The sequence below is a fragment of the Staurois parvus genome, unplaced genomic scaffold (assembly GCF_062004578.1).
Source record: "Staurois parvus isolate SC_StPar_1 unplaced genomic scaffold, SC_StPar_1.0 ptg000233l, whole genome shotgun sequence".
Lineage (NCBI taxonomy): Eukaryota > Metazoa > Chordata > Amphibia > Anura > Ranidae > Staurois > Staurois parvus.
The window spans coordinates 2,920,607-2,935,591 of NW_028318029.1; the positions used below are offsets into that span (position 1 = coordinate 2,920,607).

The 14,985-nt window shown below is 39.1% G+C and overlaps 1 protein-coding gene across 3 annotated transcripts in view; it reads right to left on the minus strand.

The window, feature by feature from the left end:
* UBAC2 (UBA domain containing 2) overlaps window positions 1-14,985 on the minus strand; it is a 199,886-nt gene that overhangs the window by 163,243 nt on the left and 21,658 nt on the right. For 2 of the 3 annotated variants that reach the window (XM_089679959.1, XM_089679960.1), the window contains 2 exons: window positions 13,064-13,191; window positions 6,936-7,055 (listed from right to left, as the gene is read on the minus strand). In XM_089679959.1, the coding sequence (XP_089536085.1) occupies window positions 6,936-7,055; window positions 13,064-13,191 (248 nt within the window). The remainder of the gene's footprint in view (window positions 1-6,935; window positions 7,056-13,063; window positions 13,192-14,985) is intronic. The other variant, XM_089679961.1, reaches the window with a different exon arrangement.

Genomic DNA, 14,985 nt, shown 5'->3' on the forward strand with positions numbered 1-14,985 from the left:
GGACATGGCGGTGAGGGAGAGCGAGATTTGAGCGCTCTCCGCAAGTCAGCCACCTGACCCTCATTGTGTCCTGTAGCCGTCAGAGATGCCCGTAAAGCCCTACCTGTGAGAGGGGGGAGCTTTCTGGAGAAGTGAGAGTGCGAGGAGACGTGGCGAGCGTGGAGACCGCGGGACGGGTCGGTCGGAGAGGAGGACAGAGCATCTGGGGTCCACTGCAGTAGGACAGCTGAAGTTTTCTGTCCGGGGCGGCGGGTTGCTTGGAGCCCGGAGGACGCGAAGCGGCCACGTGACCTCCTGCAAGGGAGTACTGGGAGGAGGAGAAGCTGGCCGGCGTTCCCAGGCAGAGGGAGATGCTGGCTCCTCCATTGAAAACACTGAGCACATACCTCCAGGAACGCGACCCAGCAGGAAAATCCCCCCCTAAAACAAAGTAAAAGGAGTAAAACAAACGGAGGGGCTGATGAGAATCACAGCTCACAGCCCACAGAAGGAAAAGCTTGAAGCCACCTCATATAAAAGAGAAGACGGCAGGAGGGGGAGTGTGAGAGCTGAGGTGTAATGTATTGCGTGAAATGAACTATATTTAAAGTGAATGTAAAGGGGGAGATTACCCAGGGGGAGTAGAAGAAAGGAAGACAAAGTAATAAACTACAGGTCCCCAGAAGATATAGAGTCTAGTGGAAGAGAATTTAAAGTGATATACGGGACTGTAAAATAACTAACCCACCCCCCAGAGCTTGGATAAGTGAATCAAATCTTTGACGGCATGAAAAATAAAAAAGCCAAAAGGAGGTGGGCCCAAGCGTTCCCAAACAGGTACGATTAAAAAATATATACCTTCACAGGGGAATCTGACCCCAGAAAGACAACAAGGACTAATTGAAAAGAGTGTGTGGGAAATCAGTATGGAAGACAGTACTAGACTATCCCTGCGAATGGCTAATAGTAGTCAACGAAGGAGAGAAAAAGTGGAGGCGGTAGAACAGGAAAAGGAACTACAAATGCCAAATAAAAAAGAAATAGCAGAAATGTTTAAAAGCCTTGAAAAATCAATAAAACAAGAGATGGCGATAATACAGAAAGATCTGGGACAAATGATATCAACAGTGGAAGAAAAAGAGGGAAAAGTTGAAGAACAGGCCCAAACTATTTTGAAACTAGAAAAGCGGACGATAGAAATGAGAAAAGAACAAAGAAAGCTGCTATATAGGATAGAGGATCAAGAAACTAGGGATAGGAGATGTAATCGAAGGATAAGAGTACCAGAGAATTCACACGGTGAAGAACTAATGAGTATAATATGTAAAATATTGAATACTATAATGGACAGATCGATATCAGAGATGCTTAAATTGGACAGTGTGTATAGAATAGGAAAGCTCCAACAAGAAAGGGGTAAAGAAAAATCAAGAAATATAATTGTGCAATGCCATAATTTTGGGGATAAAGAAGATATGGAAGAAGATAAAAGGAAGAGCAGCAATTAAATATGGAGAAATAAATATTCAGATTTTTGCTGATCTAGCTGTAGAGACACTGACAAGGAGATCTCTGAAACCATTATTAGAGCAGATGAAGAAGCAAAATGTGCAGTATAGATGGGGCTTCCTGGCATGTTTAATCGGATGGAAAAATGGACGTACAGCAAGATTAAGATTTCCTGAGAGACTTTTGTGAGAGACTTGAATTACAGGAAATGGCGATACCTGGGTGGTAAGAAGAGGAAGGAGAGATAGGGGCTATGGGAAAAGAAAATTGGCAGGTAGTTGGAAGGAGGAATAGAGAATAGAGAAGAGGAGGAGGGGGGGGTCCTTTTTTTTTGTCCCCCTTTTTCCTTTTGCTCCAGCCCTTCCAAATAGATAGGTCGCTGAAGACTTATTAGATATAGTGAGGGGCAGGACACGGAGGAGGATAGGTGGCTGGCGAACCGTTCGTGGTCGGAGCACCACCTTAAACTTGAATCAAGGGTGGTATAGGGACCACGAATGATTTGTAGGCAAAAAGGTAGCCTGAGGGATGGGGAGGGTAGTGGGAGAAGAGGGAAAGGGAAATTGAGGGGGGGAGGGTAAAGGGATAAGGGTGACACTCAGCATAAAGAGGAGATAGAAGAATTAGGGAGAATCCTAGGGAAAGAAAGAATGGAAAATATATATAGTAATGGAGGAGGTTAACTTTATGACTTACAAATGTTAAAGGGCTAAAAAGCTGGGAGAAAAGATTTAAGATACTTCAAGAAATACAAAAAACATTTATCGAGGTAGTGTTTATAAGGGAAACCCATCTAATACAAGAACCAAATGTGAAAGTATACTCTAAGCACTACTCATTAAGGTATTATGCAGACTCCCCAATTAAACATGCTAAAGGTGTGGCAATTGGGTTTGCAAAAAAATTTAAGGTTTAGTCTGGAAGATAAAATGGAGGATCCGGAGGGGAGATTTTTAGTCTTAAAGGGGAAATTGCAAGAGGTAGAATGTAGATATATATATTGCCCCAATAAAAAAATCAGAGGTTTATCTAAAGAACATACTGAAGAAGCTAATAGATTTCAAAAAAAGCAAACTAATTGTTGCAGGGGATTTTAATTGTTGCATGGAACCACAGATTGACACGACATCTCGTGTGTTGAGAGAGGGTAAGAAACATCTGAATGAATTAAGGAAAACAATACAATATTGTCAGTTGGTGGATAGTTGGAGAATTAAAAATCTAAGTGATAGAGATTATACATTCCATTCTCACGCACACAAGACGTACTCAAGATTGGATTATATATTGCTAGATCATAGACTTATAGTGTCTTTGGTGAAAGCAAAGATAGAAATTATAACGCTGTCCGATCATGCACCTGTCACAATAAGGTTAAAATGGGGAAGAGAACAAAAAAAGGTAAACACGTGGAGATTAAATGAGGCACTTCTTCAGGATCAGGAGACGGAACAGATAATTAAAAGAGAAGTAGAACTATATTTTGAAAGAAATGAGACTGAGGAGGTGTCAGTGGCGACTGTATGGGAAGCCCACAAGGCCTATATTAGAGGAATCTTAATGGCGATTGGGGTGAAAAAGAAAAAGGAAAGGAAAGAGAGAATTAACACACTTCATAGAGAATTACTTGAATTAGAACAGGTATATAAAAAGAATATAACAAAACAGAGTAAGCAGAATGTAATGGAAAAAAGGAGGAGAAGAACTAAATAACTTAATGGAGGAAGAAAAAAGGAGAGTGTTTAATAAGATGAGCAGTGAAAGATATCGGTGGGGAGATAGAGAAGGAAAATTCTTAAAGAGAGCTCAAAGAAAAAAAGAAAAAGGTAGGAACTATATAGAGCAAATAAGAGACAATAAAGGAGAACTAAAATATTCTACCAAAAATATTGCAAAAGTGTTTAAAGATTATTATAGTAAAATATACAATATCAATCCCCAACAGTCCATAAGAGAAGAGGAAGAAAGAAGTAAAAAAAGACTGACACACCTAAAAGAGGCGGGGCTACCGAAATTGAGAGAAAAGCAGTTAATATCCCTAGAGAGATCAATAACAGAAGAAGAAATTTATAGTGTATTGAAGAGTACTATGGCAGGGAAAAGTCCAGGACCGGAAGGGTATACTGTGAGATACTATAAGAAATTTAAAGATCAATTGACACCTAAACTAACTATATATATGAACGCATTGGGAGGGGAGATGTAAATGAGGGAGGAATCCCTCCAGGCTCATATCACAATAATACCAAAAGAAGGGAAAGATAGTACACAGTGTTCTAGTTATAGGTTGATATCCCTACTAAATATAGACACCAAACTATATGCAAAAGTGCTGGCAAATAGGCTGAAGGAGTTAATGCCGGAATGGATCCATATGGATCAAGTGGGGTTTGTCCCTGGGAGAGAAGGTAGGGATAACGTATTAAGATCAATAATGCTCATACAAAAAAGTAAAAGAGAAAAATTCCCTGTATTGTTACTGTTAGTAGACGTTAAAAAAGCGTTTGACAGATTAGACTGGGGGTATATGTTGGATACACTGAAAGTCCTGGGGATGGGTCCTATAATGAGAATATGGATAGGGAAATTGTACAGTCAACCATCAGCTGCAATAAAGGTTAATGGGGAAATATCAGAGAGCTTTAAGATGTATAATGGGATACGTCAGGGATGCCCTTTGTCACCTTTGCTGTTTGTCCTGTCCTTAAAATCCCTTTTAGAGAAAATAAGGAAAAATATAGATATCAAGGGAATTAGGATAGGAGAGAGAGAGCATAAAGTAGCGGCATATGCCGACGACTTGCTGTTCTATGTAGGTAACCCAAGGATAACATTACCCAATTTAATGAACACGCTGAAGGAATATGGGGAGTTGCCTAACTTAAAAATTAACCCAACTAAAACAGAAATCTTGAATATAAATCTTCCAAGAGGAGAGAAAAAGGCTTTGCAAAGGGAATTTTCTTTCTCGTGGAAGGAAAAAGAACTAAAATACTTAGGAATAAATGTAGCTGTCTCCCTGAAGAATCTATATAAAGTAAATTATATTCCATTATTAAACGAAATTAAAGACGAAATGAGAGAATTTGGGATAGGTGGTATATCTTGGATAGGACAAATAAATCTAATTAAAATGGTAATTGTCCCAAAAATTTTATATAAATTCCAGATGATCCCAATAAAGCTGCCAGGACAGTATTTTAGGATAATGAAAAAAATTATGTTAAAGTTTATATGGAGAAATGAAAAACCTAGAATAAGTTATGAAGTTCTAACTAGAGACAAAGAAAACTGGGGTTTAGGTGTACCCAATTTCAGAAGATAATATAACTTAGTATCGATAGCACAAATTTTTGATTGGACACATAATTCACAGGGGAAAAGCTGGATAAATATAGAAAACACATGAAGTAAAACACATTTGGATAGGATAATATGGTTGCCACCTTACCTTCGTGGAGTGATAGATAGTACAAGCGTATTTACAAGAATTGTTTTGAGAGCTTGGGACACAATACACAGATGGGATGGGAATTTAACTCTATGTTGATGCCTATTGTAAACACTGATTTTTTTTCACCGGGGAATGAAAAGATTGCAGGGAGATGGATAAAAAAGGAGATGCTCAATTAAGAGACCTAATGAAAGACGAGGAAATTTGCCCCTTAGTAGAAATGAAAAAGAAGGAGTTGTTCACTAAAGTAGATGAGTGGCGGTATTTACAAATAAAACATTTTATAGAAAAACTTCCTAGGCCCCTAAGGAAGAAAGAACAATGGAACCCATTTAAGTTAACACAAGGTAATGTGAGCATGAAAGAGGTAGAGATGAACTAAAAATGTCTGGCGAGGTGGTATATGACACCAAATATAGTACACAAACAAAATAGGGATAAATCACCTTTATGTTGGAGGGGTTGTGGGGAACAGGGCACAGTAGGTCACATTTGGTGGGAGTGTCACAAAATTCAAAAATATTGGGAAGAAGAAATTCACTTGATACAAGAAATAACTGGGATAAAAATATTAAAGGAACCAGGGGTATGTCTTTTTCATGGAACAGAGTTAACGGTGGGAAGGTATACAAATTCTGGGTTATTGCACTATATTAATGCAGCAAAGGGTTTGATTACTACATTCTGGATGGAACAGGAAGCACCAAGAATATCGGACTGGATTAAAAAGGTAGATCAGATATACAGGATGGAAGAACTATACCATATAGAGGAGGATAAAATGGAGTGTGTTCGTGAGAAATGGAAAAAGTGGGAGGAGTTTAAGAAGGTTAAATTAATTGAAAGTGTATAGGAAAGAAGAATACATGAAAACCCTAGGATTCCAAAAGAGAGAGGAATGAAGCTGAGAAGAAGGGGGGGGGGGAGGTAAGGGAAGGGAAGGTATGGAGTGGGATAGGGAGGGGGAAGGGGGAGTTTGTATTTTTTGTATGTTGGGTGAAAATAATTGAATAAAAGTTATACTGAAATTTTATTGGATGGAATAGATGAAATGTAAAACTTAATAAAATATTAATAAAAAAAAAAAAAAGAATTAGAAGAACCTGGAGGCTTCATCCCCCACAAACATACTGTACCTGTATATCAGAGCCTGAAAATCACATTTGTGTGGGGTTATTCTCATTACCTAAAATAATCAATGTGTTCCTCCATTTCAAACTATACAACTAATATAGCTCCAGAACTCTCATGCATCTCAAATATTTAGCAGGACCTTTACATTCCTGCCACATATAAAGAAAAAAAACATGAGACGTACCTTGGCAGGTGGTGTATATTAAACCCAAAGTATGCACTACAAGTATATGCTGATGTTTGTTAAAAATACTTTTATATCAGTCTGTACTTTGAATGACACATCTTTGTATATGAGTAATTATCAAACCTATATGTGTATTATGCTTAATAGAGGTCTATGCTGATAAAAATAAGGAGGCTGCCACTGCTGACCTCAGCTTCTATAAATTTTAGTTTCCTTGCGGATATGCTAATGTCATCAATGATTTCTGAGTAAGTCACCTACAACACAATTACAGATTTAGATCTCTGTTTGTAGTAGTAATTCACATTCAACTTTGCAACCACAGCTTATACAAGCAGCCTTTTCAATTCTGAGTGTCAGGATCACCGGAACAGCGTGTCAACTTGGATGAACTGTGACTCATCAGAAAACAAGACTAGTTTAATGTGAATATCTACAACTAGCCATTTTATGTCCCGGATAACTGAGAAAGTTCTCACTTCTCTGCAGTTCTGACTTCTTTTACTCCAAACTAGTTTTGGGTTAGCGACTCAGAAATCGAGAGGATTAGAATGACTGTCCTGGCAACTAGGATTTTCAAGAGGAGGTCAACAATGGTAGCTACTACAATGTTCCTTTCATTTACAGCCAGGGTTTATTCCCATTTATCTTAAATAACGAAGCACATCTTACCGTAAATTTCCGTGTGCCAAAACGTCTCTCTAAGGTTCTAAAATTATATATAAGTAAACTGCTACAAAATGTATCCTTCAGATCCAGACATATGATTCTCCCAAAGAATAGTCTCCATATCTAAAACAAAAAGTTCAAAAGGAGTATGCAAAAGCTGATATTAGAAGGATGAAAACAAGTCTACAATTGAAAAAAGAAGTCAAAAAGTATGTGACAGAATTTGTGAATTTACTGATGCTGGAAAAAAAAAAAAAAAAGAATTGATTTTGTCCTGAAAAGTTAGTGTTATTAAACCCTCAGTGTTACTTAAGTACAAGTAGAGAATAGTATATATCCCTGTGAGGTTTTTGTATTCTCATCTGTGTCTCATTGGGGACATTTCTTTCACTTCCTGTCGTGTAGACATAAAAGGGAGTGAGAAAATTGGAAATGCCTTCTTTGACAGATGTCCTCATCGAAAGATTTCCCCTCCCCTCCTGTTCTGATGATGGCTCAAAATCTTTATATTAGGTAGACAGACAGCAATTAAAAGCTGCCGCGGATTTTAACCATTCACCACTATCCAAAATTAGAATGCCAAGTTTTGGCTTGAATTAACTTTTGGACTTTTGGACAACAATTGCTGTGTTTCTTTAATAGTAGCTAACCCGGTACCATCACTTGTTATAAAATATATAACCTATAAAATAAATATTTCTTGTGATTAAAGTCCATCTTTGGGCATGAGAATACACCTTCCTATCACTCCCTCCCCACCCCCATCACTCATGTAGGTTTCGTTTACCTTTAGATGCCATTTTATACTTCACTAATTCAACGGTTTATGTCCCTTTCTACTGCAGTTTCCAGAATCAACGGTCCAGCGCTGCAGTAAACAGTTCACATCCTCTTGATGTCATCAGCACTATACAAAATAACCCTGCTTCTGGACAGGTGATAGCAAGTGATCTCATGAGCCAGGCTGTGACTTGCTACACAGTGGCCACTGCAAAAAGTTTTCTGACCAGGCACTTCTTAAGCCAAATCAGCAGAATAATTTCCATTCATCCCTTTGGAAAGACCATCTATAATGTGTGGAGAGCTGCTCCGTAATAAAAGTATAATTAGGGTCCTTTCACAATAGAATGCAGTGCAGGAAAGCAGTGTTCCTGTGCAGCTTCCCACACCATAATCCAGTCACACTGCCTTTGCGATCTGCTGCAAGCGTCAGTGCAAAGTTAATGATGCCCCAAACGCAGACCGCAAACACAGTGTGCATTTGTCTGCATCGGCCCACACTGGAAAGCATGGTACAAAAGTAGCATGCGATCGAGTTGCTGTGCTTGCCAAAGTGCAGTGCATGCACTATTTTTGGTGCTGTGCGATTTCACCCCATTAAAAATTAAATGTGGCGGAAATTGCACTGCACAGGACTGTATGTGACTTGCACGAGAACTGCACAGCATGCATGTCCTATTCAAATGCAGTTCCTAGTGTGAAAAGGGTGCCAAGACTTGGAGGGAGGGAAGGAATGTGAAAGTAGATTAGCGCTCCACCTGCTCATTACATGTGAAAATACATAAATGTTCATATGCAATATTCCATGTTTACCTGGCTTTACTCATGCCCAAGCAGCAGCCATCATTAATCCAACACAATTTCTCTGGAATGGGAACCTCAGGAGCTAGCACGAAGGACAGTGCACCCTACATCATTTTCTACTGGTATAGGCTGCCCTGAAGAGCTATATTTACCATAAGCACTGACCAGCTCTTGGATATGTGGAGCAAACAACTTATCTGTTATTTCTAGGACACACAAGCCCACGTAATAATTGTGAAAAGCAGCAACACTGCAGGAAAAACTGCAATGCACTCTAACCAAGTACTTGTCAGAGTGCAATGGTTTGCATGGCAACAATGATAGGTCACCAGCACATACGTTTAACCAGTAGTGCTGACACCGATAGCATCCACCTTTATCATCAGTGTTTCATCTTCCCACCACACACTTCCTCCCTACTGCTGGAAATAAACAGATAGTCACATGGCACCTCAGCCATATAGGAACAGCCTTGTATGTTTATCAGTGAGAACAAGGTGTTCTCTGGTTGGCTGAGATGGAAAAGTGGGCAGATGATGTCATGATCTCCACCATGCCCAATCAAAGAATTCACTGGTAAAAAATACAAGATGGTTCCATAATGGTCATGGTGCCACACACAGTGCTCAGCATAAATGAGTACACCCTTTTTGAAAAGTAAGATTTTAATCAATTTCTCAATGAACACAAAAAATATTTCCATAAAACTGAGTTTTATAGAACATTTCTTTAGCTCATTCCATGAAAGTAAGGTTAATAATATAACTTAGATTACAAAATCTTCAGTTTTACTCAAATTAGTTCAACAATTAATACACCACACAAAAACTACTACATCTAGTATTTGGTATGAACTTATAATTTGTAAGGACAGCACCAAGTCTTCCATGCATGGAATGAACAAGTTAGCAACATATTGCAACATCTATCTTTATCCATTCTTCAGGAACAGCCTCTTTTAGAGCCTGAATGCTGGACGGAGAATGATGCTCAACTTGTCTCTTCAGAATTCCCCATAGGTGTTCTCAGATCAGGATACTTGGTCAGTGAATCACTTTCACCGTGCTCTTCTTCAGAAATGCAACATTGGCCTTAGATGTATGTTTTGGATCACTGTCATGTTGGAAAAGTGCACAAAAACGGAAGGCACATAGTGATGGTAGCATCATCTCTTTCAATATAGAGCCGTACATCTGTGAATTCATGATACCATTAATGAAATGCAGCTCCCCGACACCAGCAGCACTCATGCAGCCCCACAGAAGGATACTGCCACCACCATGTTGCACTGTAGGCATCATGCATTTTTCTTTGTACTCCTCACCTTTGTGACACCGAACAGTTTTGAAGCCATCAGTTCCAAAAACATTTATCTTGGTCTCATCACTCCACGCTTCCTTCGTGGATGACACCCATGCATGGCATTTCTCTGCAGTGTATGCCGTATTGTATTACGGGGAGCAATTACCCAGGTTTGATTTTCTACTTCTTTAGCGAACTGCAAGGAACTTGAATGATGATTTTCCTCAACCCTTCTCAACAGAAGACACCCTTGTCGAGGTGTTACCTTCCGTGGACAGCCTGGACATCTCTGTGAGATGGTTGTAGTTCCATCTTTGGAAAATATTTGTATCACTTTTGCTATAGTATTCTGACTGATAAGTATAGCTTTGCTGATCTTCTTGTAGCCTTCACCTTTCTTGTGTAAATAAAGTATATTCTTTCTCAGGCCTTGTGACATTTCTCTTCCATGTGGTGCCATTGCTAACAGCATGAAATGGGAAGGGGATTATAACGCCCTTTTATAATCAACTGTCTGATGGACATCTGTTTAATGAATAGACTCACCTGTAGTTGAATTCTTGTTAATTAGGACTTTGTGGTCTAAAATTTAGATTTGCTCTTAAGACTTTCATTGGGGTGTATTCATTTTTGCAACATGATCTTGAATGAATCTGTTAGGAAAAATACTTTTGTGTGTGTGCAAATTAACAAATCTTGTTTGAAATCAATGGCCTGCATTTATGGGAGTATTTTGTAGCATATTGTCCCATTGAAAATGTTGATTTGGAAAAGAAAGGTTTTCTGATAAATCTGTTGGGGTGTACTCATTTATGCTGAGCATTGTAATGGACTCTGCTTCTTTCCAACAGCATAGAAGAAGTGTCTGATACCTATGCAGGAAGACCACTTACTGTTTGTAGCACAAACTAACACAGTGTATTATAGCATGCCCAGCAGTCAAACCATTCCACAATGGTAAGCAATGGTTTTAACCAAGCTGGAAAAACAAACAAACAAACAAACAAACAATCTCTTTAATCTGCTTTAAAAGGATAAGTTCACCTTTGGGAACATGATAAAATGTACCACCCATTTTTAGGGTGGAACATGTAACATGTTCTCAGAGCTGCAGCCCCGCCGCCCCCCCTCCCTCTGACAGATAGTACAGGGAGACTTCTCGCCGTACGATCTGTCAAATTTGAAAACAGCGTGGGCTGAGGGGCTCCACCTACAGGGCCGTATCATTCATTCATGGACAGCGAAGGCTGTCGGGACTGGCAGTTCATTTAATCGCGGAAGTTTGTACTTGTAGTTGTCACGGCTGTAGAGCGCCGTGGTAGTCCATTGAAGCTTCCGGTCAGAATATCTGCTTGCTTGTACATCCCGTACGGCAAGCAAATATTCTGACAGGTCTGCAGGAGACCTGCATGGCATCAGTGATCTACTGATCGCTGGTGCAATGCTTTCCGGGCTCCTGTAGACAAAAATAATTAATGTAAATATAAAGTGCAGCGCTGTCCCTAAATAAACTAAATACATATAAATTTAAATATAAAGTGCAAACTGACTATTCAAAGTGCTCTAAATAATACCACAAGGTACTAAACATATGTGCAAAATTGTGCATTTACAAAAATTGTGCAACCCGTGTATTCCAAAAAATGAGAATAAAGTGCAATTAGTGACAATCAAAATCACTGCAACCATCTGTTATACATGATAATAAGTCCAAAGAAAAATTAAAGTGTCCAAATGCAACAAAAAAGACTTTCAATCTTCATGCATGTGTCACACGTGTCCACACTGTGTGAATCCAAACTTTAGCAGTGATTGCCCCTCACCTCCTTGCCACGACCCCACAGGGTCAGCTCGCTTTAAAACAGGACACCACTTTAATAGCTCACCAGGACCTCCCCCGCCTCTTATACTCTATCAGCAGTCTCCTCCTCGATTCATATACAAACAAAAAAGACTCACATAGTGTAATCCTGTTTATTTTGTAAAATAGATATAGAATAAAATTGCCCACTCACCTTTGAGTTCGTCTCCTCACAAGCCTTCAATACCCCATGCTATGAATCTCCTGCATGGGTATTAGATACAGGGATTTCAAATATGGCCACGAGGAGGATTCTGGGAGCGCGGTGACGTCATTTCCGGCGTGGCTGCCATATTTGAAATCCCTGTATCTAATACCCATGCAGGAGATTTTTGCACATATGTTTAGTACCTTGCGGTATTATTTAGAGCACTTTGAATAGTCAGTTTGCACTTTATATTTAAATTTATATGTATTTAGTTTATTTAGGGATAGCGCTGCACTTTATATTTATATTTATTCACTCTTGTTGGTAAGGAGCTTTGTGTCAGCAGCTTGGTGAATAGGGCCCCATTCCTAGCGCAGGAAGTTCTTGCTTTTAAAAATAATTAATGCACATTTTTTTACCTGCAAAAAAATGTGCATTTAATATTTTTGTCTGAAAGGTGAACTTATCCTTTAAGTATAGACTAGCGATATGACACAGAGCTCACAGACACTGTCATATTATCTTTAAAGTTGGAATAAACCCCCTCAAAAAATCTAATATAATTGTAGCCCACCAATTCTTAGATGTGGGGGCTTAGTTTTTTTTTTAGCCTTTTTTTCCCCTTTCTTCACATGGTGGATCCAGCCAGGAACTGACCAAGCTGTCCAGACAAAAATCCATTAGAGGGTTGAGACAAGCCATGCAACGTTGACATAGGTGCGTACATTGGTCAGCTTTTATCCCTTTATGTAAAACCTTTATCCCAAAAGAGATAAATGGTTTGCTGTAGCTGCTTATAAATTGTTAGCTGAAGTTCAGTTTCAATTTGTTAGTTAAATCCATCTAAATCTGCTGGTCTAACACTACCCTCTCCCCAGACAATGCTGTTGTCCAAAAGATCTCTGCTTAACTACTTAATTCAGAATGCAGACAAACCTAGTACAGGAAGCGTGTTACTGGCTGGAAATAAAAGAAAAAACCTAAAATAAACTAAAAAAAGAAAACTAATGCGGCTACCACATTCAAGGGTTGGTAAGCTACAATATATTACATTTTTGTTTTCGGGTTTAATACCACTTTAATAAGTATATTTATTCCAGCTGTTAAACATGGCAGAAAAAAAAAAGACTGTCAAACTAAATACACATTAATTTTCACAGTCAAAAGTATTAGATTAGGATTAGATCTTAAAGCTTAGAACCAACAATGAGGAGCACATGTCTAAGTCACACTTACATGAAAATTGTCTTTTATTGCTTGCACGTCATATACAAAAAGTGCTTGCTGCTGCTGAAACAGGAGGGCAAGTATAATAGAGAGAGCACCTAGGATGAGTAGAAGGCTTTTGGATAGTGGAGCTTTATCTGGAGAAAAAAAAAAAATGAACTGTTAAATAATGCCATAAATAACACTGAAAAGCCACTGCAAACGACTTGAATTGAAGTTCCCTACACAACCCACAGATCCCAGCATTATCACTAATGATGCAGGAAGTCATTTTATGATTTAGAAATCTCTTATAAATTCACTGAGCATGCACAGGCCAACCCAAAACACAGATGCAGCGCTTACAGAATACGAAAGTGCTGCTCCCAGGCTCCACCCTCTGTATGACACACACGAAAAAAAAAAAACCCTCACTCGGCAAGACAGTGGCAAAGTTACCCACACATGGTGACATTTGAGGGAGGGCAGAACAAGTGACAAGACTAGGGATTGTGAGGACAGTGGTTGACACATCCACTGCAATCCAACCAGATAAAGAGGCACAGGAAAGAAGATATGGCCCCGATAGTGATGTCCCTTAGAAGGAGGGAAAAAAAGAGAGCGCACACGATGGCACCAAAAGTACACACAGAGATGGTCATAAAGACCAAAATAAATTCAAATTATTACAATAAAAATAAAATAAATCAAACAATACAAAACTTAAAAAAAAAGCTATGTGAACAAAAATAAATCTCATACAATCAAACATTTACAGCTACAATATATCCCACTGTGCACTATATGGACCTATACAAATTCTGTATGTGTCATTTTAACAGATAAAAGGAGAAGAGGTCAAACAAAAAATCCACTGGGGTAAGGCCAACCTTACTTACAAATGAATATTATAATATGGTACAAAAGAAGTGACATAATATGAGACACTGGGCTTTTGAGTTTTAACTACCAATATGGAGCAACCATTTGGAGATTAACGCTGTAAACATATTAGAACTCTGCGCGACTCTGCATTGTTTAACGCTGCTGGCATTTCTAAAATGCTCAGTGTGCATGAGGCCTTAAACTTGACACAGGTTCTAACCATTTACCCTTTACCCACTCTGTAAACCTTAAAAAAAAAAAAAGTTTGACAGGATTGTGTTTCTACAGAGGACCCCCCTCATACTCATGTTACCAGTTCTCTCCTAACGCTCCTTCCTTTGTTGCAGTTTCTAACTCACCTCAGTGCTCCTGCGTATAGGGACGCATGGGACCTCCTTTCCGGTCACAATGCACAGGTCTAGAAACAATCAGGTAAGTCTATGACCAAGGCAGGGACATCAATGCTCCACCTGGGTCACCTACACAGCTCATTTTAATGCTACCTGTGATGGAGGAAGAATTGGTGAGAGTGCAGGTAAGGAGAGTGTAAGATGGTAGGCATGCATGTAAAAGGCCAGTTCACATCACAAAAAACGCACTCTGGATGCATTTTTGCTTCCAGTTCACACCACACTCTGTTCCGGTGCAGTTTTGCTGCACTTTGCGGTGTTCCAGTATAGTTCTGTGCAGACAAAAAGGCAGCATGTTCTACTTTTTTTTGCATTGGAAACTGACTGGAGTTGACTGCACTAGTGTGAACCAGGGCCATTGGAATACATGGAAAACACTGTGCATGCATTTTTGCTGCAGAAAAAAAAAAAAAACGGACTGTATCTAGTGTGAACTAGCCCTAAAAGGTCACTGTCCTTTTTAATGCATGCGCAAGATGACAGCATCTCTAACTGGTTGTATGCTTTTAGTAAACTCTAATATTCAGCTAATATTTAGCTTATGGGTTTACTGGTAGGTATAGGAGGCAAAGTGTTAATACATTTGCCAAATGTTTGTTTGCCAAAATGATATACCCAGCAACAGCATGTGCTTATTTTTATTAAAAAGGTGTGTCA